Source organism: Cajanus cajan, chromosome 10 (assembly GCF_000230855.2).
Source record: "Cajanus cajan strain Asha chromosome 10, NIPB_CcT2T_4, whole genome shotgun sequence".
In the NCBI taxonomy this organism is placed as follows: domain Eukaryota; kingdom Viridiplantae; phylum Streptophyta; class Magnoliopsida; order Fabales; family Fabaceae; genus Cajanus; species Cajanus cajan.
In genome coordinates, this window is record NC_138526.1 from 29,459,665 (window position 1) to 29,487,308 (window position 27,644).

General features: G+C 41.8%; 2 protein-coding genes across 2 annotated transcripts; both read left to right on the forward strand.

Annotated features, from left to right (window-relative positions):
• The first annotated feature begins 11,878 nt into the window (after positions 1–11,878).
• Positions 11,879–13,036, forward strand: LOC109793651 (uncharacterized). The gene has a single exon (XM_020353110.2). It carries the CDS (start codon positions 11,879–11,881, stop codon positions 13,034–13,036), a length of 1,158 nt encoding a protein of 385 aa, XP_020208699.2.
• A 2,201-nt stretch (positions 13,037–15,237) lies between these two features.
• On the forward strand, positions 15,238–15,690 carry LOC109793649 (uncharacterized). Its single transcript, XM_020353109.2, has one exon. The coding sequence runs from the start codon at positions 15,238–15,240 to the stop codon at positions 15,688–15,690; it is 453 nt and encodes a 150-aa protein (XP_020208698.2).
• Positions 15,691–27,644: the final 11,954 nt, after the last annotated feature.

The following is a 27,644-nucleotide window of genomic DNA, read 5'->3' on the forward strand; positions in this document are numbered from 1 at the left end:
GAACGGACCGTTCCAAGTTATGAAAAATGCCTAAAAACTCTTTTTTGGAACGGTCGTTCCAGCATAGCCAAGTGTGTGTTAATTGTGTCTCTGGAACGGGCCGTTCCAATTTTAGAACGGGTCGTTCCAGTTACTAATTTAACCCACAACGGCCATATCCAGAACGGGTCGTTCCGATTTTGGAACGGGCCGTTCTGGACCCTTTTTAAAGTCTATAAATAGACAGTTGGGGCTCATTTCTCAGGACTCCGAAATTTCGTCCAGACTTCCTAGAGCTCGAAATTTCTCTCTTTTTCTCTCTTCCCCTCTCTTTTGTATTTCTTGAGATTTTGTGAGGCATTATAGTGTGAAGGGTTGCCACAAAGCACCTTTTTGAAGATCCAATAGAGCTCATTCAAGAGGTATTTTTGTTAATTTCTTTCTCTATTTTTTTATTTCTTATCTCTAATAAATATTGTTATAATTAAAAATAATCATGTAGACAATTTAGGGTTAATTGTATAATTTAAATTTCAAGCATGTAAATAATTATTAATAAAAGGGGATTTAATATTTATATTATTATCATTTATAATGTTAACTTCATCATAGGGTACCAATTAAGGGCGTTGTAGGGGTGCTTAATACCTTCCCTACACGTAATCGACCCCCGAACCCAATTCTGGTTATCAAGGCCATTATTGGATTTTTTTTAAAACCTTTTCTTTTTCCAATGTTTTGAGTAAAACATTGGTGGCGACTCCATGAACTCATTTTTTAAAACCATTAATTAAGGATTAGTCTGGTGTCCGGGCATTCCTTAATTGATGAGGCTTTTCAAAAGGATGTTTAAACCATTAGTCGTGAGATCAGAAATTTTCGGGTTGCGACACATGGCGACTCCACTGGGGATGTTTTAAGAGGGTCAAACCCATTTAATTGATGAAGTTAATAAAATAAAAATAATAATTTAAATATTTTTCCCCTTTACTTTAATAAAGATGTTATTTATTTGGCTTTAATATCTGTTTGTTTGTTTAAATTCTGCACCTGTTTGAATAAAATTATACACAATCCTTTGCACACAACAGTTCCCTCTACACCCGGGGGCATGAGGGTAATAAACATAGGGAGTGGTTGACGTACGACCGGCCCAAGTTTGGCCATGGAGCCTGCGAGCGTTGTCGGAAATCACACTCAAGGTGATAACCGGTTACTCTAGCCCAAAATACTGCGACAGACCTTAGAGTTTATCAGGTGACAGCGACAGAGATACTGGGTCCCTATAATGGGGGCACCTTGGGGGCCTTAAGACCAGTGAGATTAGAACATTCCTATACAATGCACTTTTCTTGCAGGGACCACAGAGCAAGGATTTAAACGTAACTGTTCGCGGGTGTACATTTGTTTGTGTTTATTTATTTCAAATGGATAAGAATTACAAACAAATAGATATTAATAAAAAAAATGATAAAAAATTTAACTCCCTTCTATATACCCAAACCTCAAAGCATCATATAGGATAGTTTATTTTAAAAAAATATATATATAGCAAAAATCATTCATCATTCCCCTTTAGTAAAAAAAATGATAAAATTTAGGCAGAAAACAAATATCATGCATATTTTAGTTTAGCATATACATTCATTAGAAAATGGAAGGCACATGGTATGCAAAGTTTTTTGAGAAAGGAGAACATTCTAAAGTACAAGAATCGTGTGCCCTTATACTAAGGAGGCCTACTAGACTTTGAACTCTCATCATCCTTTCAAAAGAAGGCAAAGTCTACATCTTCTCAAACTTCTTCCAATCTAGAAAGATGTCATTCCTCAATTCAAATAGGAGATTATTTGAAATTTTGAAAAGGAGGCACGCAAAAAAAAAAAAAAAAAAAAGGAAATTGAAGCAAAAAAAAAAAGAAAAAAAAGAATTAGCTTCAAAAGAACATAGTTTGATAATAAGCACCCTTACACCTCCAATTCATTATCAAATCACTTCAAACCGCATCTTTCAACTCTGACTCATCAAACTCATCAATAAAGATGGAAATTTTGGCAATCACCAAAATAGTGGGGAACCGAAGATCCTATTAACGGTTACTTCTGATGGGAATAGCAAGAAGAGAATTTGATAAGAAACGAAGATTAATTGCAAATCAATGAACGAGCAAACATGTCTATAGGGATATCATTCAAGCATGAGCTTCTGTAGCCTGCAACAATATCATCGAAGTGCACCGAAAGATCTTGTACAAAGAATGTTCTTTAAACAAACAAATCAATGAGAATGATATTTGTTGAATTTCTCAATCATCTTTGCATCCTATTTTGCTCTTCATATAGATAATATGTCTTCCTTGTAAATAATAAATAAGAATAAAAAGGGAAACCTAACCTGTGCGTGTTAATCAAATAATGAGATCACTGGTAATCAAGTGCAAACTCGAAACATCAAATTGAAAGCACTTAAAAACCAGTAATTGTGCAAGAAGACTGGGGGGCATAACACGCCCAAATTGACGATTCAAACACTGAGAGTTCCCCATGCAGAAATGACAACTGTTGGGATAGGAGGAATGATCAAGAATGAATGAATCCTGGCTTTTAGGGAATTACAACAAAACCCAATTGAAGAATTAAGGCATTGCATGACAAAAACCTGCTAGGACGAAAACCCGTAAAGGGCGTCCTAGGAAAAAATTAGGGTAAAAGAATCAAAATCCCGATAGGATACGTCCTATGCAAAAGTTAGGGATACATAAAAAAAAAAAGCAATGTCTGCTCGAGTTGAAAATCGGAAGGCGGCTTGAGTATTCCCTTTACAAAGCAAGAATTCATAAAGGTTTCACTTCGAAGTCGAAACACCCACATTCAAGCAAGTGGGAATGTGTTCCTAACGTAGTTCAACCAATCGTCAATCATGCCTCTCTAGGGGGCAACCTCGGTTAATCTCTCTGTGTACGAATCACGAACTCGAGGCATGCCGGCCCGGGCCTCCGAGCTTTGCTAAAAGGGCACGTGTAAATTGAAAGTACTGTTTTAAATGCCATAGCACTCTTTCATTTCTCTTCTCCCTTTAAATACTCACTCTAGGCCTCATCCATCAACCCTTAACAAACAAGATGTATTTGAGATGAAGATGTTACACAATAATAACATGGAAAGGATAAAAAGGAAACAGTTAGGAGTTCAAACATGACTAGGGTTTAATAAAATTAAAGACATCCCATACCTCACAAACGCTGCAAAAATGAAAGCCCGGTAGAAATCCACTAAGGGGGGCTACGCAAAATTAAGGCAGATCTGCTAGGCAACCCACAAGTAAAAATGGGTAACCTAGGCAAAAGAAAAGATCAAAAGAAAAATGTCCGCTAGGGAACACATCTCAAGTGACCTAGGCAAAAGTTAGGACGTTAAAGCAGCAACTTGAGCTGAAAACTGAAAGGCAGCTCAGAGGAATCATCCAATCAGAGTACGACCCCGAGTCATCACTTCACTTTCCAAAAAGGCTAAACATAATGGTAGCTTCTTTGTAGCAAATATTCTTTGTTTAATAGCCATAAACACTAAAGCCCACCTTGGCCAGCCATTCTTCTAAAAACCCCTTTTGAAAAAAATCCTTTTTAACAACCTTTTGAAAAATTACAAGTATCCCTTTTCTTCTTTTCTCTTGACCCTTATGGCATTAAAATAGTACTGAAGAGATACATGGAAAATGCACAGTGAATACTCACAGAGGAAAGGTCGAGATGTCCCCGAATGGAGTTGGGAGACGCTTGACTACACATCGACTAGATAATCAAGGAGCCACTAAAACCATGAGTTCAAAAGAACATATCCCGGCAATAATCACAAACAGCATGGATAAACAAGAATCGTCAAAATTAACCTTAACGCGCACATGTTAATTTCCCAAGAAAAAAAAATTGAATTGCATGTTGCATGTTTAGGAACAAACACATGAGCATAAACTGCATCGCATGCATATGAGTTAGGGGCATATGGAAGGGCGTTACAAAAGAAAAAAAAAAGAATAAATAAAATAATAATAATAATAAAATCACTCTTGTCTTGCATTTTCATTGCATCCATGCATCCATGCGTTCTGCTTGCTATGGGTCAGAAGGAGTCATTAGGATGAAGCACAAGCTAAATAGCCAACCATGAACCAAGCAGGGGCAAACGACAACCCCAAGTGATTCTATGTGCCCACTAAACAAAGACATATCAACAGTGGAATAAAATAGAATCGATCAAACAAGAAAGTCTGTAAGCATGAAGAGGCCATCGCGCCCTATTCCTCAATTGAATGAAGGATGATCCAAGAGAATACCAAGACCAGGAATGATTTCCTAACCAAAGCCAGGAGTGGCTTCCAAAATAATACTCATCAATAAAGATTCAGCAAATAACATCATGAGAATAGATCCTTCCACCAATGATGACAATAAAAAGCAAAAACAACATAAGAAAAAGGCAAGCTTCATAAATGTTGAAAAAGCCGAAGCATTTAGAAAAATAGAAGAAAAAGGAAAGCTTCAAACATGAAAGAGCCGAAGCTAAACAAAAATGAAATTCAGAAAAAATCTACCAAAAGCAGGCGCCTGGAGAGGCATCACAATACTCAAGTGGCAGGGGCAACATTGGAATCCCTGCCAATCATCCACTTCTCTGCCCACCAACACAGGGGCACATCAAACATCTCCTGCCCATCCACCTGGGGCAGTCTTTCATCCTACAACACCAACAAGAAGACATCAAGTACAAGAAAAAAGTGGGTTACCTGACCTTAGAGGAGGTCAGCTGAAGCCTTAAAATATTAGTCCAGCTTGGAGAGGCTGAGCTACGAAACTACTTCAACAACAAAGTGGGTTACTTGTCCTTAGAGGAGGCCGGCTGAAGCCTTAAAATATCAGTCCAGCTTGGAGAGGCTGAGCTACGAAACTACTTCAACAACAAAGTGGGTTACCTGACCTTAGTGAAAAGGTTGCTAGATCCCTAAAACTAGTACAAGATCAGTAAGGGTTGCTAGATCCCTAAAACTAGTACAAGATTGATAAGGGTTGCTAGTCCCCAAAACTAGCAGTGGGCCGGCTGAAGCCCTAAATATCAGTCCAGCCTAGAGAGGCTGAGCTCAGAATATACTCCCTCTTCAACAAACTACAAATAAAGAAACACACTACCATGAGACAAGCAGAAGTAGTAGGGAGCATCTACATCAAGACCAGAAGCTTAGATGTTTCAGTTTACCATCCTTATCACCCGACGGAGCATATAAACCAACACTCAGTTGCTCTTAGGGACAAGGATACAGGTAAATACCATCTACGCGAAGGAAATGGTGTGGGGGCATCTACACTGCTGAAGTAAAGGAGAAGATTCGGACACAGAAAGTGACATGGGGCATTCACATGGATCTCGAAGCCTAGATGTTTCGGTTTACCATCCTTGACACCCAACAGAGCATACAACCCAACACTTAGTTGCTCCAAGGGGCAAGGATATAGGGAACACCGTCTACCCGAAGGAAACAATGTGAAGGTATCTATTGTCAAAACAAGAGTGAAGATCTGAGTTTTCACCTCACCATCACAAGAGAAACAATGGAACTTCTACTCGAAGACTGGAGATCAAGTGTATAGTTTGTCACCCTTGTTACCCCATAGAGTATGCAAGTCAACACTCAGCTGCTCTAAAAGGTAATGATACAAGCGAATACACCTATCCAAGGGAAGCAATGTAGAAGCATCAACACAGAGACGCGAAGAAGACCCAGACAAAATGTCTACGTCTTTACTTGCCTTTGGAAAAGCAACACATTACTATTCCAAAAGACAAGTAAAGAGGGGCAGATGTAGACACCTAATTTCGTCCGGGGGAATACAAATAAGAGAATGGACCTCTATTATGAAGGGAAGGAGCTCCCAAAGCATGCAAACATCAAGATAGGACATCAGAAGGCCCAAAAGCCCAAATTAATTAGTGGCCCGGAACAGGCCGTTCCCAAGTCCAGAACAGGCCGTTCTCGAATTGGAACGGGTCGTTCCGAGGCTCCTAAAAGGCCTATAATTTGTAGGCTAGAACGGGCCGTTCCAATCTCCTAAAAAAGGGTTTTTAACCTTAACTGGAACTGGCCGTTCCGAAACTGGAACGGGCCGTTCCAAGTTATGAAAAATGCCTAAAAACTCTTTTTTGGAACTGATGGACTCCTTCCACCAAGGGGATGATCAAACGTTCAATGGTGAAGAGGAGCTCCTTTCCAAGGCCAAGATGGTGACCTTAGAGGGTGGACGTTCCTTCAAGGGTGAGGCTAAGTGATGGTGGGCGTGAAAGGTGGACTCTTGGGCGAATAGGAGAAAGGTTGGGAGGATGGTGTTTTGGGTGTTCTAGTTGGCTCTCTTCACTAAGTGGAGGTGAAGGCCATTCAAGGTATCCCTAAACTCACTCTAAGGAGGAGATAAGAGAGGTAGGCCGAATTGACCAAGTGACTAAGGAGAGGATTTGAGGCAAAAATGCTCACTCAAATTCATATATTCCAAAGTATTTACAAGGTGTGGTGCATTGGGTATTTATAGGAGGGGAGGCATCTAGGGTTGCATTTGGAGTAGGCAAATGCATTCCAAATGAAATGCAAATAAACCCTAGATGCAACTTGGTGGCCAAGGATGGAATCTTTGGGTTTAGATTGGCTATATCTAGGTGCATGATAAGATCATGCAACCTTTGCCCTCCACTTGGGCCTAAGCCTTTCTAACACCAAAAATAGACCCAATGACACCAAAAACATGCGTCACCCTCTAATTAACACCCTAGCCCAAAATTAAAAACCCTAATCATCTAGAGCACCCCATAATACAAGGGTAAAATGGGAAATACAAAAGAAAATAAATCCTATGACTAAGATACCCCAAAATACAAGGGTAAAATTGGAAATACAAGTAAAATAAATTCTATGACTAAAATACCCCAAAATACAAGGGTAAAATAGGAAATTAAAAAAAAATAAATGCTATGCTAATAAAAACATAGGAGCTAAGGTCCAAAAGTGGCCTCACTCCTCCTATGGCTTTTCAACACTAATCCATTCCTTTTGCTTCCTTCAATACATCACCTCTTGGACTTCTTGGCCTTAGTGTTATTCCATCAGGAATGGCCGTTCCAGCATAGCCAAGTGTGTGTTAATTGTGTCTCTGGAACGGGCCGTTCCAATTTTAGAACGGGTCGTTCCAGTTACCAATTTAACCCACAACGGCCATATCCAGAACGGGTCGTTCCGATTTTGGAACGGGCCGTTCTGGAACCTTTTTAAAGTCTATAAATAGACAGCTGGGGCTCATTTCTCAAGACTCCAAAATTTCGTCCAGACTTCCTTGTCGCCACCGGCCCGAAACGGGCTTTCGGCACTCGCGAGGGATGGTTGGACTCTTTTATTTGTTTAAAAATATGGATTGCTAGAATGACTTATTCTCAAACTGAGACCTCGTCAAACGAGCAATTTTATTAAAAGGCTCACCAATCCATGTTAATCCCAAGCGGGACCCTCCATGGATTAGCGGTTTTCATAAAAAGGAAGGGTTCATGGAGTCGCCACCAATGTTTTACTCAAAACATTGGAAAAAGAAGTTTAAGGCAATCGATTCAAAAATCGACTTCGGCCATTACAACCAGAGTCGGGTAAGGGAGTCGGTTACGCGTGGGGAAGGTGTTAGCACCCCACAGCGCCCCTTTCGGGTTCCCTATGACAGATTATTTAACAATTATAGTGCGAAATTACTAAATTACCCCTATTTATTCTAAGCAATTATAAATTAACTATCTACATGATGACAGTTTAAATATGTACAATCAGAAAGCAGTAAAAGAAGGGATTTTTAGAAAAGAAACCTCTTGAAGCGTGCTTTTTATATGTCAAGTAAAACTGGGAAGCTTTTTGGCGTTCCCTCGCTCTACAAGCCCGCTCACTCCTTCCTAAAAAATTTTAACTATGGAAATCCGGAGGATTTCCCTTCGACTAAGTTCGAATCTCCAAGCTAAATGCTCGGAATTCCAGAACTTCGTCGGATCGACTCCCAGAGAGATTTCTAGGGCAGAACACTGCTCAAAAACCCCAGAATACTCAAGGAGGGAGTCAAAACTCAGTGGAAAAGTGTCAAATGACGTCCCATTGACGTCATATTTATAGGGATGAGGCTCAATACGGTTTATGAGGGTCAATACGGTCCGTATTGAAGTTTTGAACTACAATACGGCCGTATTGAATTCAATACGGCCGTATTGAAGTTCAAAAACCTTAATACGGCCGTATTGAAGTTCAGTGCAGCCGTATTGAGTTCAAAAACCTCAATACGGCCGTATTGAAGTTCAGTGCAGCCGCATTGAGTTCAATGCAGCCGTATTGAAGTTCAGAAACTTCAATACGGCCGTATTGAACTTCTGGGAGGCCGTATTGGGCTTCATTCCCTCCACTTTCTTATTTTTTGCTACTCTAAGACCTCTAAACCTACAGATTGTCATCCTAGGGTCTTCCAGGGTCTTCCAGGAGTCCTTCCGGGTGACTTTCCTTTAATCTTCGAGAGTCTTCGAGTCTTATTTCCGACCCGGACAATTTTAGGGGTCTACATTCCTAGAGCTCGAAATTTCTCTCTTTTTCTTTCTTCCCCTTTCTTTTGTATTTCTTGAGATTTTGTGAGGCATTGTAGTGTAAAGGGTTGCCACAAAGCACCTTTTTGAAGATCCAATAGAGCTCATTCAAGAGGTATTTTTGTTAATTTCTTTCTCTATTTTTTTATTTCTTATCTCTAATAAATATTGTTATAATAAAAAATAATCATGTAGACATTTTATGGTTAATTGTATAATTTAAATTTCAAGCATGTAAATAATTATTAATAAAAGGGGATTTAATATTTATATTATTATCATTTATAATGTTAACTTCATCATAGGGTACCAATTAAGGGCGTTGTAGGGGTGCTTAATACCTTCCCTACACGTAACCGATCCCCGAACCCAATTCTGGTTATCAAGGCCATTATTGGATTTTTTTTAAAACCTTTTCTTTTTCCAATGTTTTGAGTAAAACATTGGTGGCGACTCCATGAACTCATTTTTTAAAACCATTAATTAAGGATTAGTCTTGTGTCCGGGCATTCCTTAATTGATGAGGCTTTTCAAATGGATGTTTAAACCATTAGTCGCGAGATCGGAAATTTTCGGGTTGCGACAAGTCCTAGAACCTCATTTCACTCCAAACCTATCCTCAAGCTTAAGACAAAAACTTTTATGACCTAAAAGGGGGATTTTCGAGGAGAGAAGCAAGAAGGATCATTCTTGGACTTTGTGTGGCAGCTGGAGAGCTCTAGAACCTTCAAGATCAAGCTTCTTCCTTTCTTCATCATTTTGTAGAGTTCTACATGTCTATGTGTAGCTAAACTCACCCTTGTTGGGGTTTGATGTAACTAAACCCATTCTTATGTGTAAACTCTAAGCTATCAATCTAAGTTGTTATTCAGTTTTATTGATCTTTTTCTGTGCATAATGCTTGTTATAGCTTGATCACCCTTAACTTGAACTTACGGTTTTTAAGAGATTGAGAAATGATTTTAAACCTTTGACTTGAAATAGAGCAGCTAATGGTGCTTATTGCTCGAGATAGAGTAAATACCATTGGTCTTTCTTAAGCTCTTGTTTTTAAAGCTGGTTTCTTGGTTAAACTATGCAAGAGATTGATAGTTTAAGTTAGCAACTTAGATGCCAACTTGTAAGAGATTAGGGTTGGTTACTTTTAAGAGTGATTGATAAATTCTGAATAATAACTATTGTGAACTTAGTGATAATCATGAGAGGAAGGTTTAGTGAAGTCAAACCCCAACAATTTATTAATATTGCATTAGAATCAAGTTTTGCACTCTAAGTGTTTACCAAAATACCAAAAAGAATTGTTATTGCTTGTTTACATTATTTACTGCAGCAAATCAAACTCTTATTTCTTTTCGGTAGATTAGTTAGTATAACAAGTGAAATTGCAAAGTGTTGCGCAAGTCCCTTGGGAGACGATACTCATACTTTCATTGAACTACTTATACGATTTGGTACACTTGCCAAGGGAGATAACAAGTTTCTGGCACCGTTGTCGGGGACTTGCGTCTCAATACTTAGGCAAAGTCACTTGGATTGCTAATCTAGGCTTTGATTCATTTATTCTTTTACATTTTGAAATTACTATATTCCTTTTCTTTTAATTCATTGTATCTGTTTTGCTGACTGTTTGTTGTAGCTTTGTGATTCTGGTTTATGCGAGGTACTGTTCCTGCTAGTGATTTAGCTTACGACCCAAAAATTGAGAAAATAGCTAGGAGGAACAGGGGAGCAGTAAGGAAGCAAAGGTTACTAGCCAAGCAGGCACAACACAGAGAGGCTACTTCGTCCTCTCTCAGTCCTTCTTTATCTAAAATCTTAGAGGAAGCTGAAATGGTAGAGGAAAGACCAAGAATTACTCTTGGTGATCATGCAGCTGCTACTGGTACTACTCATTTCTCTAGCATTGCCACTCCTGCAATTGCTGCCACTAATTTTGAGATGAAGCCAACACTGTTGAATCTGATTCAGAATAATCAATTTGTGGGTCTTGATCATGAGGACCCATATCCGCATCTTCATACTTTTATTGAGCTTTGTGGCACAATGAAGATACATCAAGTTCCTGAAGAGGTGATTCGGATGAAGTTGTTTCCTTTCTCATTACTTGGGAAAGCTAAGATGTGGCTCAATGCTCTACCACATCAAAGCTTAACTAGGTGGTCTGACATACAGACAAAGTTCTTGGCAAGATTCTTCCCTCTTGCTAAGATAAATCAAGCAAAAAGTGAGATTGTCACATTCTCTCAGAAGCAAGATGAACTTCTTTCCGAGGCTTGGGAGAGATACAAATCCTTGTTGAGGAGATGTCCAAGTCATGGATTTGATGACCTTACTCAGGTTAATATTTTTCTGGGTGGATTGCAGCCACGGGTGAAAATTCTATTGGATGCCTCAGCTGGAGGTAGTATGCATTTCAAAACACCGGAGGAGGCTATAGAGTTGATTGATGCAATGGCAGCAAATGATTATGATCTACTAGCTGAAAGGGAGTCAAGACAGAAAAGAGGAATTCTAGAGTTGGGATCTCAAGATGCTTTATTAGCTCAAAATAAGCTCTTGTCCCAGCAAATTGAGGCTCTTACCAAGCAAGTTGCTCGGATTCCACAACAACTACAATCCACTCAACATCAAGTTCTAAGTTGTGATCTTTGTGGGTTGAATCATCCTCACGGGCAGTGCATTGATACTTTCCCATCTCATGGGGAAGAGGTAAATTACATGGGGAATCAAGCTTGACAAGGAGGAAATTATGGTGGTAATTATGGGAAGAATTGGCAATCACACCCTAGCACAGGATGGAACCAGAATGATATTTCTCAATCTAGTAGACCTCCTATGCAAAGGCCTGACTTGTATGACAGGCAGTCTAAATTAGAAGAAACATTGAATCAGTTCATGCAGGTCTCAATCTCTAACCACGAGAATACTGAAGCATCTATAAAGAATTTGGAGATTCAAATGGGGCAGCTGGCCAAACAATTGGCTGAAAATTCTGGTGGAAATTTTTCAGCCAATACTCATACTAATCCAAAGGAGAATTGTAGTGCAATTACAACAAGAGGTGGTAAGAGAGTGGGTGTGTTGGAGGATGAGGAAGAGCAACAAGAAAACAAGGTTGAAGAGACAGAGAGAGGTGAAAAAAATAATGAAAAAAATAAAAAAAAAATAGAAAATGCAAAAGAGAATGTCATAGAGGGAGAAGAGTTGGCTGAGGAAGTTGCTGTTAAAAAATCAAAGAGCCAGCTAGCAAGAGAATTGAAATGAAATCCAAGGTGTCTAGTACCAAGGATATTCCATATCCCCCAGCCCCAAGAAAAAAGGATAAAGAGAAGCAATTTGCACGCTTCATGGAGCTTTTTAAGAAGCTTCAAATCAACATTCCTTTCTCAGAGGCATTGGAACAGATGCCCACTTATGCAAAATTCATGAAAGACCTCTTGACAAAGAAGAGAAAGTTCATTGAGCAGGAGATTATTGAGTTGGAAGCGGGATGCAATGCCATAATTCAAAAGAACTTACCTCCCAAGTTATGGGACCCTGAAAGTTTTACAATTCCAATCACTATTGGGGACCTATCAGTTGGAAGAGCACTGCTAGACTTGGGTGCAAGCATTAACCTCATGCCCTTGTCTATGTTAGATAGAGTTGGCCAGGTGGTAGTAAAACTGACCTGCATGACTTTGCAACTAGCTGACCGGTCTATCAAGTATCCCTATGGTGTGATTGAAAACATGCTCGTTAAAGTTGACAAATTCATATTTCCAGCTGATTTTGTGGTTATGGATATGGAAGAAGACTATGTTATTCCTATTATCTTGGGGAGGTCATTTATGAAGACTGCACGAGAAATCATTGATATAGAGAATGGTGAATTTAAATTGAGGGTCCATGATGAGGTGATCACTTTTAATGTATTTGAAGCTATGACCCATCTGAATGATAAAGGTGCTTGTTTCCGAATGGATGTGCAGGACGAGGTAGTGCTTGAGGCTACACAACAACTAAAAAAGTCATTTTCTCTTGAATATGTGTTAACTGATACTATGGATGAACTCGATGAGGAGGATGTGATTGAAATGTCTGAATGCTTGCAGCACCTAAATACTTTCAAGGAGATTCCACCTAGTGATGCCAACCATGAGGAGTTAAAAGGTGACAGCACACTAGTGAGCACTAAGCCAGAGTTGAAGATACTTCCAATTCACCTCAAATATGTCTTTTTGGAGCCAAATGGTGAAAAACCAATCATCATTAGTAACTCCCTGTCTCAACTGGAAGAACAAAAATTGATTAAAGTCTTGCAGGTGCATAAGGAAGCTATAGGGTGGTCCATTTCTAACCTTAAAGGCATCAATCCAGCTTACTACATGCACAAAATAAACATGGAGAGTGATTACAGGCCAGTAGCTCAGGCTTAAAGAAGACTAAATCCCATTATGAAGGAGGAGGTGAGAAAAGAGGTTCTAAAGCTCTTGAAAGCTGGGATGATATATCCAAGTTCAGACAGTGAGTGGGTAAGCCCCGTACAAGTCGTGCCAAAGAAGGGAGGAATGATTGTGATAACCAATGAGAAGAATGAGTTGATCCTAACAAGAACAGTAATAGGCTGGAGAATGTGCATAGACTACCGGAAGTTAAATCAAGCCACTAGGAAAGACCACTTTCCTCTTCCTTTTATGGATCAGATGTTGGAGCGACTGGCCGGTCAAGCGTACTACTGTTTCTTAGATGGGTACTCGGGGTACAACCAAATTGTTGTTAATCCCAAGGATCAAGAAAAAACTGCCTTCACATGCCCATTCGGGGTGTTTGCTTACAGAAGAATGCCCTTTGGTCTTTGCAATGCACCAACTACCTTCTAGAGATGCATGCTGGCAATTTTTGCTGATTTGGTGGAGAAATGTATTGAAGTCTTCATGGATGACTTCTCTATTTTTGGGTCTTCATATGATGTATGTCTGGAGAATCTTTAGCTAGTTTTGAAGAAGTGCATTGATACCAACTTAGTTCTGAATTGGGAGAAGTGCCACTTTATGGTTCAAGAAGGTATTGATCTTGGCCATAAAATTTCAGCTAGAGGAATAGAAGTGGACAAGGCCAAGGTTAATGTGATTGAGAAATTGCCTCCCCCAATTCATATTAAGGGTGTTTGTAGCTTCCTTGGGCACGCCGGTTTTTACAGGAGGTTCATCAAGGACTTTTCTAAGATCGCCAAACCTTTGTGCACCTTATTGAACAAGGACCAACCCTTTCTCTTTGATGAAAAGTGCATGAAAGCATTTTTGACCTTGAAGAATAGACTTACCACAGCCCCTATGATTGTTGCTCCGGATTGGAGTGATGACTTTGAGTTGATGTGTGATGCCAGCCACTATGCTGTTAGAGCTATCTTGGGTCAGCGGAGGAATAAGGTGTTTCACTCTATTTATTATGCTAGTAAAGTGTTGAATGGAGCACAGCTAAATTATGCAACCACAGAGAAAGAGTTGCTAGCCATTGTGTATGCCTTGGAGAAATTTTGAGCTTATCTTATTGGATCCAAGGTCTTTGTATACATTGACCACGCAACCATTAAATACCTGCTCACCAAAGCTGAATCAAAACCTCGATTAATCCGTTGGGTCTTGCTACTGCAAGAATTCAACTTGGAGATAAAGAATAAGAAAGGTTCTGAGAATTTAGTGGCTGATCACCTCTCAAGATTAGTCAATGAAGAAGTTACTTGCAAGGAGGGTGAAATCAAGGATGATTTTCTGGATGAAGCTTTGTTGTTAGTGCAAGAACGTCCGTGGTTTGCTGACATGGCGAACTTTAAAGCAACTGGTATCATTCCGGAAGACTATACTTGGTAGCAAAAGAAAAATTTTTCCGTGATGCCAATTACTATGTTTGGGATGACCCTTATCTCTTCAAGGTAGCGGCTGATAATATGCTAAGGCAGTGTGTAACTCAAGATGAAGCCAAGAACATATTGTGGCACTGCCATAATTCCCCCTATGGAGGTTATTTCAATGGTGAACGAACTGCAGCCAAAGTCCTACAATCGGGTTTCTTTTGGCCAACATTATTTAAGGATGCCTATGAACATGCAAAGAGTTGTGATAGATGTCAGAGAATCGGAAATATTTCCAAACGCCATGAGCTACCATTGCAAAACATGCTTGAAGTAGAGGTCTTTGATTGCTGGGGGATCGATTTCATGGGGCCCTTACCTTCCTCTTACTCAAATGAGTACATATTAGTGGATGTAGACTATGTTTCCAAATGGGTCGAGGCTGCGGCTGCACAAAATAATGATGCTAAGACCGTGATCAAGTTTCTCAAGAAAAACATCTTCTCTAGGTTTGGCGTTCCAAGAGTTTTGGTCAGTGATGGGGGAACTCACTTCTGCAACTCTCAATTAAAGAAGGTGTTGGAACACTATGATGTGCGACACAAGGTGGCTTCTCCTTATCACCTGCAAAAAAATGGGCAAGCAAAGGTCTCAAACCGGGAAATCAAGCGTATCCTTTAAAAGAAAGTGAATGTAAGCAAGAAAGATTGGGCTCTCAAGTTGGATGATGCACTTTGGGCCTATCGCACTGCCTATAAGACACCTCTTGGACTGTCACCATTTTAGATGGTTTATGGTAAAGCATGTCACTTGCCGGTTGAGATGGAACATAAGGCATACTGGGCTATCAAGTTCTTGAATTTTGATCCAACCCAATTAGTTGAGAAGATACAGTTACAGCTGAATGAATTGGAAGAATTGCGTCTCAACGCTTACGAGTCAGCTAAGCACTACAAGGAAAGGACAAAGTTGTATCATGATCGGAAGATTCTAAAGCGAGAGTTTCATCCGGGACAACTTGTGCTCCTTTACAACTCCCGGTTGAGACTCTTTCCAGGGAAGCTGAAGTCAAAGTGGTTAGGGCCACTCAGAGTTAAGCAAGTTAAGCCTCATGGAGCAATACAAGTGGAGGATGTTTCCTCCAAGAAGAGCTGTGTGGTAAATGGCCAAAGACTTAAACTCTACTTGGGCGGTGAAATTGAGCGAGCTTATTCCACCGTTGCATTGGAGAACCCCTGAAGCTTTGGTTTGTCAAGCTAGTGACAGAAAACGAGCGCTTTATGGGAGGCAACCCATCATTCTTAATCCCAAAACAAGTTAGCATGCCTTTAAATTCAGTTATTTTGTGTTAGTGTGTTTTAGGTGTAGGTACATGGTTTATCATTGTGTTAATTTGCTTCTTAGTCGAGAAAGCATTGTGATTGTGAGGGTTTGAGGAACTTCATGTTGAGCTATGCTTGAAAATTTTGAAAATTTGCAGAAAAATTAAAATCCACGCTCAGCATGAAGTTCCAAGCAAAGCTATATCAGTGTAGAGGTAGAAAAATAGCTCTCAGGAGGTGCCAGGCTAAGCCTCAGTCCTACGCTTAACCTCAAAACTTAAACTTGAAAATTGGGGGTTCTCTCTGGAACTCTCATGCTTAGCTTAAAAGACACACCCGGAGAAAAGAATTAAAACTACTGCAGGGCGACCATTTTGTGGCCCTTCATTTGACTCTCACACCTTCTGTGACAAGGAACATCAAGAATTTTACCCCAAGTTGGAAGAAAGAAGTCTCTAGATGGAAAAGATGGTCAAACTCAAGCCAACTGAATATCCAAAATTCCAAGCAGAAATACAAAGAAGGAAGTGGGAAAAGCTAGCCTCCTACATGGATCCTGCTAACATTTCTGTTGTGCGGGAATTTTATTGCAATGCTCGGGTTCTTAGCAATGAGTTCCCTGAGTACACTAGCTATGTTTGGGGTATCACGATCAGGTTTGATGCCGCCACCATTAACACTTTTCTAGGCACTCATCTGACTGAAGGCCTCAGGTACTGCGAGTATTCTGATTGGGTAGCCCGCAGCAAGAATTATAGGCTGGTGGAACGCACGGTTTGAAAACCAGGGAAGGGATTTCAATACACAAGCAGGGGGAAGATATCTCACATTCTCCGAGAAGATTTGATTCCAATGGCAAAAGTTTGGGTGGCTTTTATTCATGCCAATCTTTTCCTTGTTGCCACACTTTTGATGTCCTGGAGTCAAGGGAACTATTTCTATATGCTATTATAGATTAAAAAAGCTATTGATGTTGGGGCCCTCACAGCTGAAGAAATTAGACATTGTGCCCAGCATACAAGTATCTTGGGTCATCCTTCACTCATTACACATCTTTGTCATTGAGCTGGAGTCGATGTTACTGAAACACCATTTGAGAAGTTGAAGATTCCCATCAACAAAGTTTACATTGATACCTACTGCTACAAGGAGACTAATAGGAGGACTGCTAGTACCTCAACTTCTTCCTCTCGAGCACCACCACCAGTTAGTGCTATGGAGTCTCGGCGCTAGGAAGATATTAACGCTGCTCTGCTTTGCAGTGAACAGAGGGATGAGGCCATGTTCAGAGCTATTACTATGGTGATGGATAGTTTTCGTAATCTTTCCATTCATGCACCAAGACTCGCCCCAAATTTTCAACCACCTTCAACTACAGCTTATTCTGCTCATGTAGCATGGCCAGGGGGCCCTGCTCAATGTCGCCACCGGCCCGAAACGGGCTTTCGGCATTCGCGAAGGATGGTTGGACTCGTTTATTTGTTTAAAAATATGGATTGCTAGAATGACGTATTCTCAAACTGAGACCTTGTCAAACGAGCAATTTTATTAAATGATTCACCAATCCATATTAATCCCAAGCGGGACCCTCCATGGATTAGTGGTTTTCGCAAAAGGAGGGTTCTTTGGAGTCGCCACCAATGTTTTACTCAAAACATTGGAAAAAAGGATAAGGCAATCGATTCAAAAATCGACTTCGGCCATTACAACCAGAGTCGGGTAAGGGAGTCGGTTACGCGTGGGGAAGGTGTTAGCACCCCACAGCGCCCCTTTCGGGTTCCCTATGACAGATTATTTCTAAAATAACAGCGTAAAATTACTAAATTACCCCTATTTATTATAAGCGATTATAAATTAACTATCTACATGATGACAGTTAAATATACAAACAGAAAGCAGTAAAAGGAAGGATTTTAAGAAGAAAACCTTTGAAGCGTGCTTTTATATATTTCGTAAAACTGGGAAGCTTTTTGGCGTTCCCTCGCTCTACAAGCCCGCTCGCTCCCTCCTATAAAATTTTGACTACGGAAATCCGGAGGATTTCCCTTCGACTAGGTTCGAATCTCCAAGCTAAGTGCTCGGAATTCCAGAACTTCGTCGGATCGAATCCCAGAGAGATTTCTAGGGCAGAACACTGCTCAAAAACCCCAGAATACTCAAGGAGGGAGTCAAAACTGAGTGAAAAAGTGTGGAATGACGTCCAATTGACGTCATATTTATAGGGAATAGGCGCAATACGGCCTACAGGAGCAATACGGCCGTATTGAAATTTTTGAACTTCAATACGGTCGTATTGAGTTCAATACGGCCGTATTGAAATTCAGAAATTTCAATACGCCCGTATTGGTTTCAGTACGGCCGTATTGAAGTTTCAGAAACTTCAATACGCCGTATTGAGTTCACTGCGGCCGTATTGAAGCTTCAATACGGCCGTATTAAGTTCAGTACGGCCGTATTGGGCTTCATTCCCTCCACTTCCTTATTTTGAGCTATTCTAAGACCTCTAGACCTACAGAGAACCCTCCTAGGGCCTTCCGGGAGTCCTTCTGGCTGATCTTCCTTCAGTCTTCAAGAGTCTTCAAGCTTTATTTCCGACCAGGACAATTTTAGGGGTCTACAGCTGCCCCCTCTTTACTTAGTCGGACGGCCTTTTGGTATACCGGCCGACAAGTAAAGGAGTTGACCCAATTGTCCGGGTGATGCGCCGACCTTCTGACTTGTAGCGTCTTCCGGTGGAAAATTGTCGAGTAGCCTCTCCAGGTTTTGCTATGCTTGCTGCCCAAGCTGGAAGCTGTGAGTACCCGCCTCTCCAGGCTTAGCTTCACTCTTTGTTCGAGCCGGAAGCTAAGTACCCTTGTGACGACGGTAGCAGTGTGAGTTTCGCCTCTCCAGGCTTAGTCTCGCTCTTTGTTCGAGCCGGAAACTAAGCACCTTTGTGACGACGGTGAGCAGTGAGAGTTTCGCCTCTCCAGGCTTAGTCTCGCTCTTTGTTCGAGCCGGAAACTAAGCACCTTTGTGACGATGGTGAGCAGTGTAAGTTTCGCCTCTCCAGGCTTTGCTTTGCTTGTTGCCCAAGCTGGAAGCTGCAAGTACCGCCTCTCCAGGCTTAGCTTCACTCTTTGTTCGAGCCGGAAGCTAAGTACCTTTGTGACAACGGTAAGCGGTGAGTACCCCCTTTCCAGAGATAGCTTCGCTCATTGCCCGAGCCGGAAGCTGCATACCTCCGTGTTTGTGACGACGGGGTAGCGTGAATATCTCCTTTCCAGGGATTTGTGATGATTTTGTCTCCACAGTCCACGATGCTGCTTCGACGGTTGTTTCTGATTTTGTGCCACTAGGGGCTGGATAACGCAGGGATCCGTCTAGGGGATGTGCAGTTACTCATAGGTTCTTGTGTCCCAACTTTCCATTGCGTAGTTGGTGCCCACTGGGGAATTTCTGATTCCTTTGGGGTGCAGACACAAAGATGCTCTTTCTGATGTGAGCGGTGCCTTATGATTGGCTGACGTCCTTTCGACGTTGGTGGAGTATCCCGGTTATCCTTGTTCGGGTGTCTCTTTTGGTTTTCTGATTTTGCTGCCTCTGTGTAGGCTGTTATCCACTGGGGGATTTTGTCGTTGATTTTGATTAGCCTCTTCTGTTAGGCATATCAGCTTGACGTTCAATGATTGGCTGAGAGCCAGATTCCACTTGGGGAATGATTATTGATTTTTTTTTATTTTTCTCCTTTTGCAGGGATGCCTCTTGAGTAGGCGACTGGGGATTTGGGGATCTTATGTATCCCAGAGTATTATTTAGGAAGCCTCTACAGGCTTAGCCTCACTCGACACTTGAGTTGGAGAGCTATCTTCACTGAGGAAGTTTAAGTCCTTTGACTTGGATATTCTGCTTGGGAGATCGTACTTCCATTGGGGATTTTGACGATCTTGCTTGATAACTCTTGCTGGGGATTTTGAATCCAAGGGTATGAGTTGAGGTTCCCTCTGGGGAGTATTATTTCTGCGAGCCTCTTCAGGCTCAGTTATTCTTTGATATGGAGGATGAGGAGTATTTTGGTAAGCCTCTCCAGGCTTAGTTATTCTGTACAAACTGTTTGTTGGATTTTCTGTATCCTTGCTTTTTTTATTTTCGGTTTTTTCTATATTTTGCCTTTTCTATGTTTTTGGCTTTTGCTGTACAGAATTTAAATTGCTAGAGAATTTTTGAATTCAAAAGTGGCAAATTTCATTACTAAAAGTGAATTTGTACAAGAAAAATTTGAGAAATGGGGCTAAGCCCATCCAAATTAGTGCATGAAAAAGCAATAAAACAGAAGCCAGTCTTCACTCCTCTGCTGACGGGTCCTGTGGCGGGTCCGGGAAGCGGCGATGCATCCAGACGGAGAGGTTGTCGAACCCTTGCACCAAGGTATCTAGTCGAGCATCTGTACTCTGCTGCCATGTGCCGATGCTATGCTGAAAAGCATCGAATCGAGTATCGATGCTTTGCTGTAAAGCGTCAAAGCGGGCATCAAAGTAGGCCCTATCCGACTGCGAAGTGCCGGTCTCTGGCTGTGGGCTGCCATCGCCCTCAAAGTCGAGGTCATTGAGGATGTCGGCATAGGCATCGGGGCCATCTACTCGTACAAACCCTCCAGCTGATCTAGTAATGATCCTCATACTAATCAAAGTGGTAGCACCGATCAGCTTTGGCGCCAGCGCCCTTGGCTCTTCGCCATCGGGGCATCCCCATGTTTCCGCCAGCTGTGAAAGGAGTGGGGCGACCAAGATATACCCCTGTCTAGATTCTCCTCCCTCTCGTGCCCCCAGCTTCTTCACATGCTCGAGGAAGAAATATCCCGGGTTGGCCTTCCGTCCGGTGGCCATGCAATATAATGCCAGCAGGTCCGGACGAGTAATCGACTCGGGGCTCTTGGACCTGCCGTGGATAGTACTGGTAAGGATCTTGTGGCAGATCCGAAGAGCGGTTGGAAGCCGGGAGCCCTTTACCCCTGAATGGTAATCCTCTCGGCCAGTGAGCAATCTCCACATGTCAACCGGAGTCCACTGATCAGGCCACTCGCATATGGCATCACGAAATTCCAGCTGATCAGTGCGGCTGAAAAATCCCGCCTGGACATTGAACTCGTCCAAAGTCAAGGAGCGGTACCCCTGATTCATCCAGAAATCAACCGAGCAGACATCTTCCCCATAACTGTTCGTCGACTCAGTAATACCGACGGAGGCCAGGAACTCCTTCGTGGCTGTCAAGTACAGCTGAGAAGGGGGATCAAGGAGAAATCCCCATCCTATGCTGCCGAAGTAACCCCTGACGTCATCCTCCAAGCCCACTGCTCGGAGAAGGTCAAAGTCAAGCACCCTTGACGGCTCGAAGTTGAACGTCTCTATGAGCTCCAGCCGTTGCCTGTGTCGGTCTGTCATCTCACGTCGAGCTGGGGCTCTCTGTCTTTTTCGGGATGACTCTGCCATTTCTGAGAAGCTATCTAGGGTGCACTCACAAACAAAATATGCGGGGAATGAAGATTGGTATGCAAAATGAGAGGGGGGAAGGCTTATTTATAGAAAAGTTTTCGCCAGTACGGCCGTATTGAATATAATACGGCCGTATTGGCTTTCCCGTTATTGTACAAATGTGGCAATCAATACGGCCCGTATTGAATGGAATACGGCCGTATTGAGCGTCAATACGCCCGTATTGTGTTTAATACGCCGTATTGAATACGAAAAGTTGCTTCAACGTTTACCTTGATACGCCCGTATTAAACTCAATACGGGCGCATTGATTTTTTTTTTTTTTTTTTTTTTTTTTTTTATATAAACAGAGAATAAGTGATATTCCAGTACACCTATCATTTGTATGCATGTATGCAGTATATGATGCACCTAATTCTATTTGATTCATTTTTTCAAAAGAATTAATCGATGCGTTCTTCTGTTTGGATTTTTGCCATTCCTCTAGACGAGCTGTGCTCTGCCGATTTCTGTAACCGAGGGATGATGCGTATTTGATTTCGGGATTTGGCGTCATCAACCAAATAATCCTTCCCTTTCTTTAGAAGATGTGTCAACCCTCCTATTGACCACTATATCTCCATGTTTCCACTAGATTATTCAAAAATCGTTGGGACAAGAGAGAAAAGAAGGAAAAGATATATTTTTCAAAAGTTTGTGTTTTAGAGGGGATTGTTTTATTTTTGAAAAATGGATTTTGTAAGAATGGCTGGCCAATGGTAGGCTTATTGTGTTTAGGTTTGTTCGATTAAACACTTATGAAGTTAAGCACATCTTCGTTATTAATGATTGTGCTTTGACAACTTGGATAGCTTTTCTTGAGCTCCTTGTTGAATTCAATTGATGGTACCATCATGGATTTATTTTGTTCTTTTTTTTGACGATCCTAACTTTTGCCTAAAACACCCATTTGTGATGTCTTAGCGGGCTTTTGTTTTTGTTCATCATTTTGTAACCCTAATTTTTGCCTAGGTCACCCTTTTGTGGGATTCCTAGCGGGTCTTTTGCTCTTATTTTTGCGCAGTCCCTTTTTTGGGTTTCCTGCCGAGCTTTTTATTTTTAGGATTTCTTTATCCATGATGGCACTTATTGAGGCCAAGAAAAGGTGCTCCAAATTGACACACACACTTCCACATAAAAATGATGTGGGTTTATTATTATTAAGATGATTTTAACCTCATTCATGTTTATTCAAACAGGGTTAAAATAATGTGGCCTAGAATTTTATTGCAAGCGAGAAAAGAAGCAATAAAGAATTAATGAAGAATGATTTTATTATAATCATAATGGAAACATGTGCCCTATCGAGGCTCGGGGGTCGGGCTGTCCCCGAGGAGTGATCTCTAATAGTCACTGAGTCTATACATCCCTATCGGAAGGAGAAGGACACTTGATGACAACAGCTGGCCTTGACGTTTGTGAACCAGCCTTCCTAAAGATCTGGCTTAAAGAACGTCGAGAAGGATCTTGATTCCTCTTCGTTCTTTGATCTTTAACATGGTTGTATCCTAATCCTTGTTTCCCCGGATTGTCCTTGATAATAGGTAGCTCCGGGATTCCTTGGGAGTACTTGCCCAATCCTTGTCCTGGCAAGTATCCGTTCTTTGTGAGCATATGGGCTACCTTCTTCATTTCTCGGGGAAACGTTTCAACATTGGCAATTTCCAATGCTTGGAAGGCGGTTTCCAAAGCTTCCTCTGCTGTATCCACATAAGGTATGTTGGATGGCTTACTGATGAGTATGTCGTCTTCAGCTTGCACGGTCACCAGTTTGTCACCCACAATGAATTTGACTTTTTGGTGGAGCGTAGAGGGTACAGCTTTCGCATCATGAATCCAAGGTCGGCCTAGGAGACAGCTGTATGCAGGAGTAATATCCATCACTTGGAATTCGACGTTGAAGATGGTGGGTCCAATTTGGATTGGAAGATTGACTTCTCCCACCACTTCTCTTTTAGAACCGTCGAAAGCTCGAACGATCATGTTGCTCGGGCGCATTTGGACTCCCTTGATTGCCACTTGATCAAGAGTTCTTTTGGGCATCACATTCAAGGAAGATCCGTTATCCACCAAGACTTTTGCGATGTGATACTCCTTGCACTTTACAGAGATGTGCAAGGGCTTGTTGTGATTAGGTCCCTCGGCGGGGATTTCTTCATCGGTGAAAGTGAGGTGATCATTAGCCGTGATGTGGCTAACAATTCCCTCAAACTTGTCTTGGGAGATGGTATGCGACACATATGCCTCGTTCAAGACCTTCAACAGAGCTTGCCGATGCGGTTCGGAGCTTAGGATCAACGACAACAAAGTGATCTTTGCTGGTGTCTTGTGAAGTTGATCCACAATGGAGTACTCGCTTTGTTTGATGAATTTTAACAACTCATCAGTCTCCTCCTCGGATTCTCTATCTTCCTCGGTTTTCTCCTTTTCTTTTCCTTTATTCTTGGGAGCTTTATCGTGCAGATCTTCGGGAGTGTAGATCCTGCCACTCCTAGTCATGCCCCCAAGTCCAGCGATGTTGGAGATGTCGCTGTCGGCAGAAGAACGGATATCGTATATCCATGGCACAGCCTTATTTGTTTTGTAGGGGAAAGGCCTTGGAGCGACAATCCTTAACGGCGTCGGACCTTCCCTTTCGTCTGTTTTGATTACCAACAACGGCGTCGTCGTGTGTTCGCTTTGCGCAGTTGTTGGTTTGCATTTAATGACCAATGGCGTGCGATCCATTCTGAACATACGCATCGATTATTTCTTTCTTTTTATTAACATTTATTATTAAATTACCGGGAGAGATAAATGCAAATGAATGACTATGAAATGCAAAGGCAATTGAGAGATTTCATAAATCACAACACTTGATTTCATTGATCATAGAAAGTGTACAACTTATCATACAATGCTTTGAAGCAATTTTTTACAATATAAGAAAAGCCGATAAAAACCCACAGGCGGGTTCATTTTTCTTCTCCATTCATCTTCGGCTTCCTCCACATGGCGTGCTATTGCTTCAACTTGCATATGGACGGCTTGGCTCATATCATCACTACTTTTCTGAGCATCCTTCGCCTTTTGAGTGTAATAATTGATCATGGCCTGCAACTCGTTAAGCTCGTCTTCGGCTCGATCCTTCTCTTCTCGGAGTCTAGCTATTTGTGCTAGTCCCTCCCTTTCCTTTTTGCGGAAATCGGAAAGGTTTGCGGTTTGTTGTTGAGCAACTTCCCGCCATTGTTGTGCGTCGGATCGAGTCAAGAGCAGATCTTTTTGCATGTTTTTGATCAACTGTGCCTGCCTTGCATGTTCGGCTTCCAGGTGTGCTATCTTTGCGTTGACTTCTTGGAGTTGACTACTCGGTTCAACTTTTGGCATTTTGGATACCTGAGTAGTCTCCTCATTGAGGTTAGCACACTCATCCTTGAGCCGCTCTATCTCGTGGTCTTTCTTCTTGCATTGCCTTTGAAGACCATCAATAGTAAAACTGGATTCCTCATTTTTCTCTTCAAGAACTCTCATTTGAGCTTCCATAATTTCCAGCTTTTTGGTCAAGGCGTCGACTTGTTCTTGCAATGCCTTCCTTGTTGCTGTGGTTGCACAAGAAGTGGATGGTTGAGGCACCCCCCTCTTGCTCCTCCATTCCTCATAATCAATGGAGACGGATACCCGAGGCTTTCCAAGTTCGAGATCTCCCTCATAGGTTGGTCTCTCCCACGCTCTCATGACAGCGTGCATGTCCTTCTGATGCTCATAATCGAAAGAGAAACACAACCCTCCAAGCTCCTCTATAGTAGGAATGATCTGAGTCCTCATCAGTTGCCTCATAACCAATCTTGGTGAGTAGGCTATGCAACCTCTGAGGCCCATTAATGGTATGCTTGGATAACTGCCGCATCTCATCAATACATTGCTTGGACGGAACCAAGGGCAAACCCACGTGAAGTGTTCAATACTCCACTGTTCCATCTCCTCCTTCCACTCGGAAGCATATCGGCGGCGTACGGGGATCTTCGAAAAACTTTTCAACGGATCGGGCAAAGTCCCCATATGACTAAAGGCATAAAAGTGTGTGATGCCCCACACATACAACAAGGAGGTGCAGCATCGAATGGTTTTTCCTTGCTTCTGTTGAGACAAATGCACAGAGAGCAAGGTGTCGGCAAGAATGGCAGGCACGGGACTCTTCATGTGCACGTCCCAAGCGAAGAAAGCGTCCATTGCAGCATGGTCCACTGTGTTAGCGTAAAAGGGGAAAAGGATCATCCCAAATACAGCTAACGCTAGAGTCTTGTTGAAAGCTAACCAATCTCCCTCACCAGCCAAGGAAGAAAGGTGGTCTTCAATCATAGCAAGCTTCCAACCTTTAATACTGCCGTTCCCCACTAAGGCAGCTGATCGTGATGGTAATTTGACCTGAGTGGCAACTCTCTCCACGGCCACATGGTTATCATGAAAGATATAGACCCCAGCTGATTTGGGCCATCGTAGCATGAGCTCGTACTCCTCGAGAGTAGGAACTAGGTCAAACTGGGGGAACTCGAAACAATGTAGATCGAGACTCCAAAAGTGGACCAATGCTCTCAGAAAAGATGGATCCACACAAATCTTCATCAAGTCGAGAACTCGTCCATAGGATTTTTCGAACTCCAAACGAGCCTCTCGTGGCATCAAGGTACAGAGGTGATCCAACCTCTCGGCACGGTATAATAAGAAGTCCACTTTCTTCAATTGCCCTTGCACTCCCCTAGATCCCTCCATGATCTACAATAAAATGCATGATATGAGATGATGGAGATGAATATGCATGCATAGTGTTTATTTAACTAAGCATTATCATGTTTTTTGGGATTTTCCTAACATGATGCATGATATTGCTTGGTTTGGGTAAATATCATTATTTTTTGATATTTTGTATCTTTTTGTATTTTTGGGTGAAAAGGGAAACTACCTATATGAATGTAATGAAGGTAGACGTTAACACCATGTACTTAGAAGATCCTTATTCCTATTTATTATTATTTTTTTTTTAAAAGGATAGGAATGTTGTATGTTTAAAGAAATGCAATGTATGCTCAAACAATTTCACATAAACAATGCACAAACAATTCACTCATCCACGAACAGTCACGAGCAAATCACGAGGTAGGGGTCTCCTGCAGAAAAGTGCATATTTAAGGAGGATCTAACTGTTCTCACTTGGTCAAAGGCCCCCAAGGTGCCCCCATTATAGGGACCCAATTCCTCTCGTCGTAAGCCGATGGAAAGCTCCAACGCACTGTCGGACTCGAGTTCATGGTTATCACCTTGAGTGATGTTTTCCGACAACGGTCTCATAGGCTCCAATAAACCCATCAACCGGCCGTACTAACATCCACTCCCTATGGATTACCACTCATGCCCCCGGGTATAGAGGGAACTGTTGTGTGCAAAGGTTTGTGTGCAATTTTTATTTCAAACAATTGCGGAAATTTAAACAAACAACAGTTATTTAAAGCCAAATATATAAAGCATGTTATCACACAAGCAAGGGGTAATGAAGTAATTTTAACTATTATTTATTAAAAATAATCTGTCACTAAATGGGACTGACTCTCGAGGCTTCCCCAGTGGAGTCGCCATCTGTCGCCACCGGCCCGAAACGGGCTTTCGGCATTCGCGAAGGATGGTTGGACTCGTTTATTTGTTTAAAAATATGGATTGCTAGAATGACGTATTCTCAAACTGAGACCTTGTCAAACGAGCAATTTTATTAAATGATTCACCAATCCATATTAATCCCAAGCGGGACCCTCCATGGATTAGTGGTTTTCGCAAAAGGAGGGTTCTTTGGAGTCGCCACCAATGTTTTACTCAAAACATTGGAAAAAAGGATAAGGCAATCGATTCAAAAATCGACTTCGGCCATTACAACCAGAGTCGGGTAAGGGAGTCGGTTACGCGTGGGGAAGGTGTTAGCACCCCACAGCGCCCCTTTCGGGTTCCCTATGACAGATTATTTCTAAAATAACAGCGTAAAATTACTAAATTACCCCTATTTATTATAAGCGATTATAAATTAACTATCTACATGATGACAGTTAAATATACAAACAGAAAGCAGTAAAAGGAAGGATTTTAAGAAGAAAACCTTTGAAGCGTGCTTTTATATATTTCGTAAAACTGGGAAGCTTTTTGGCGTTCCCTCGCTCTACAAGCCCGCTCGCTCCCTCCTATAAAATTTTGACTACGGAAATCCGGAGGATTTCCCTTCGACTAGGTTCGAATCTCCAAGCTAAGTGCTCGGAATTCCAGAACTTCGTCGGATCGACTCCCAGAGAGATTTCTAGGGCAGAACACTGCTCAAAAACCCCAGAATACTCAAGGAGGGAGT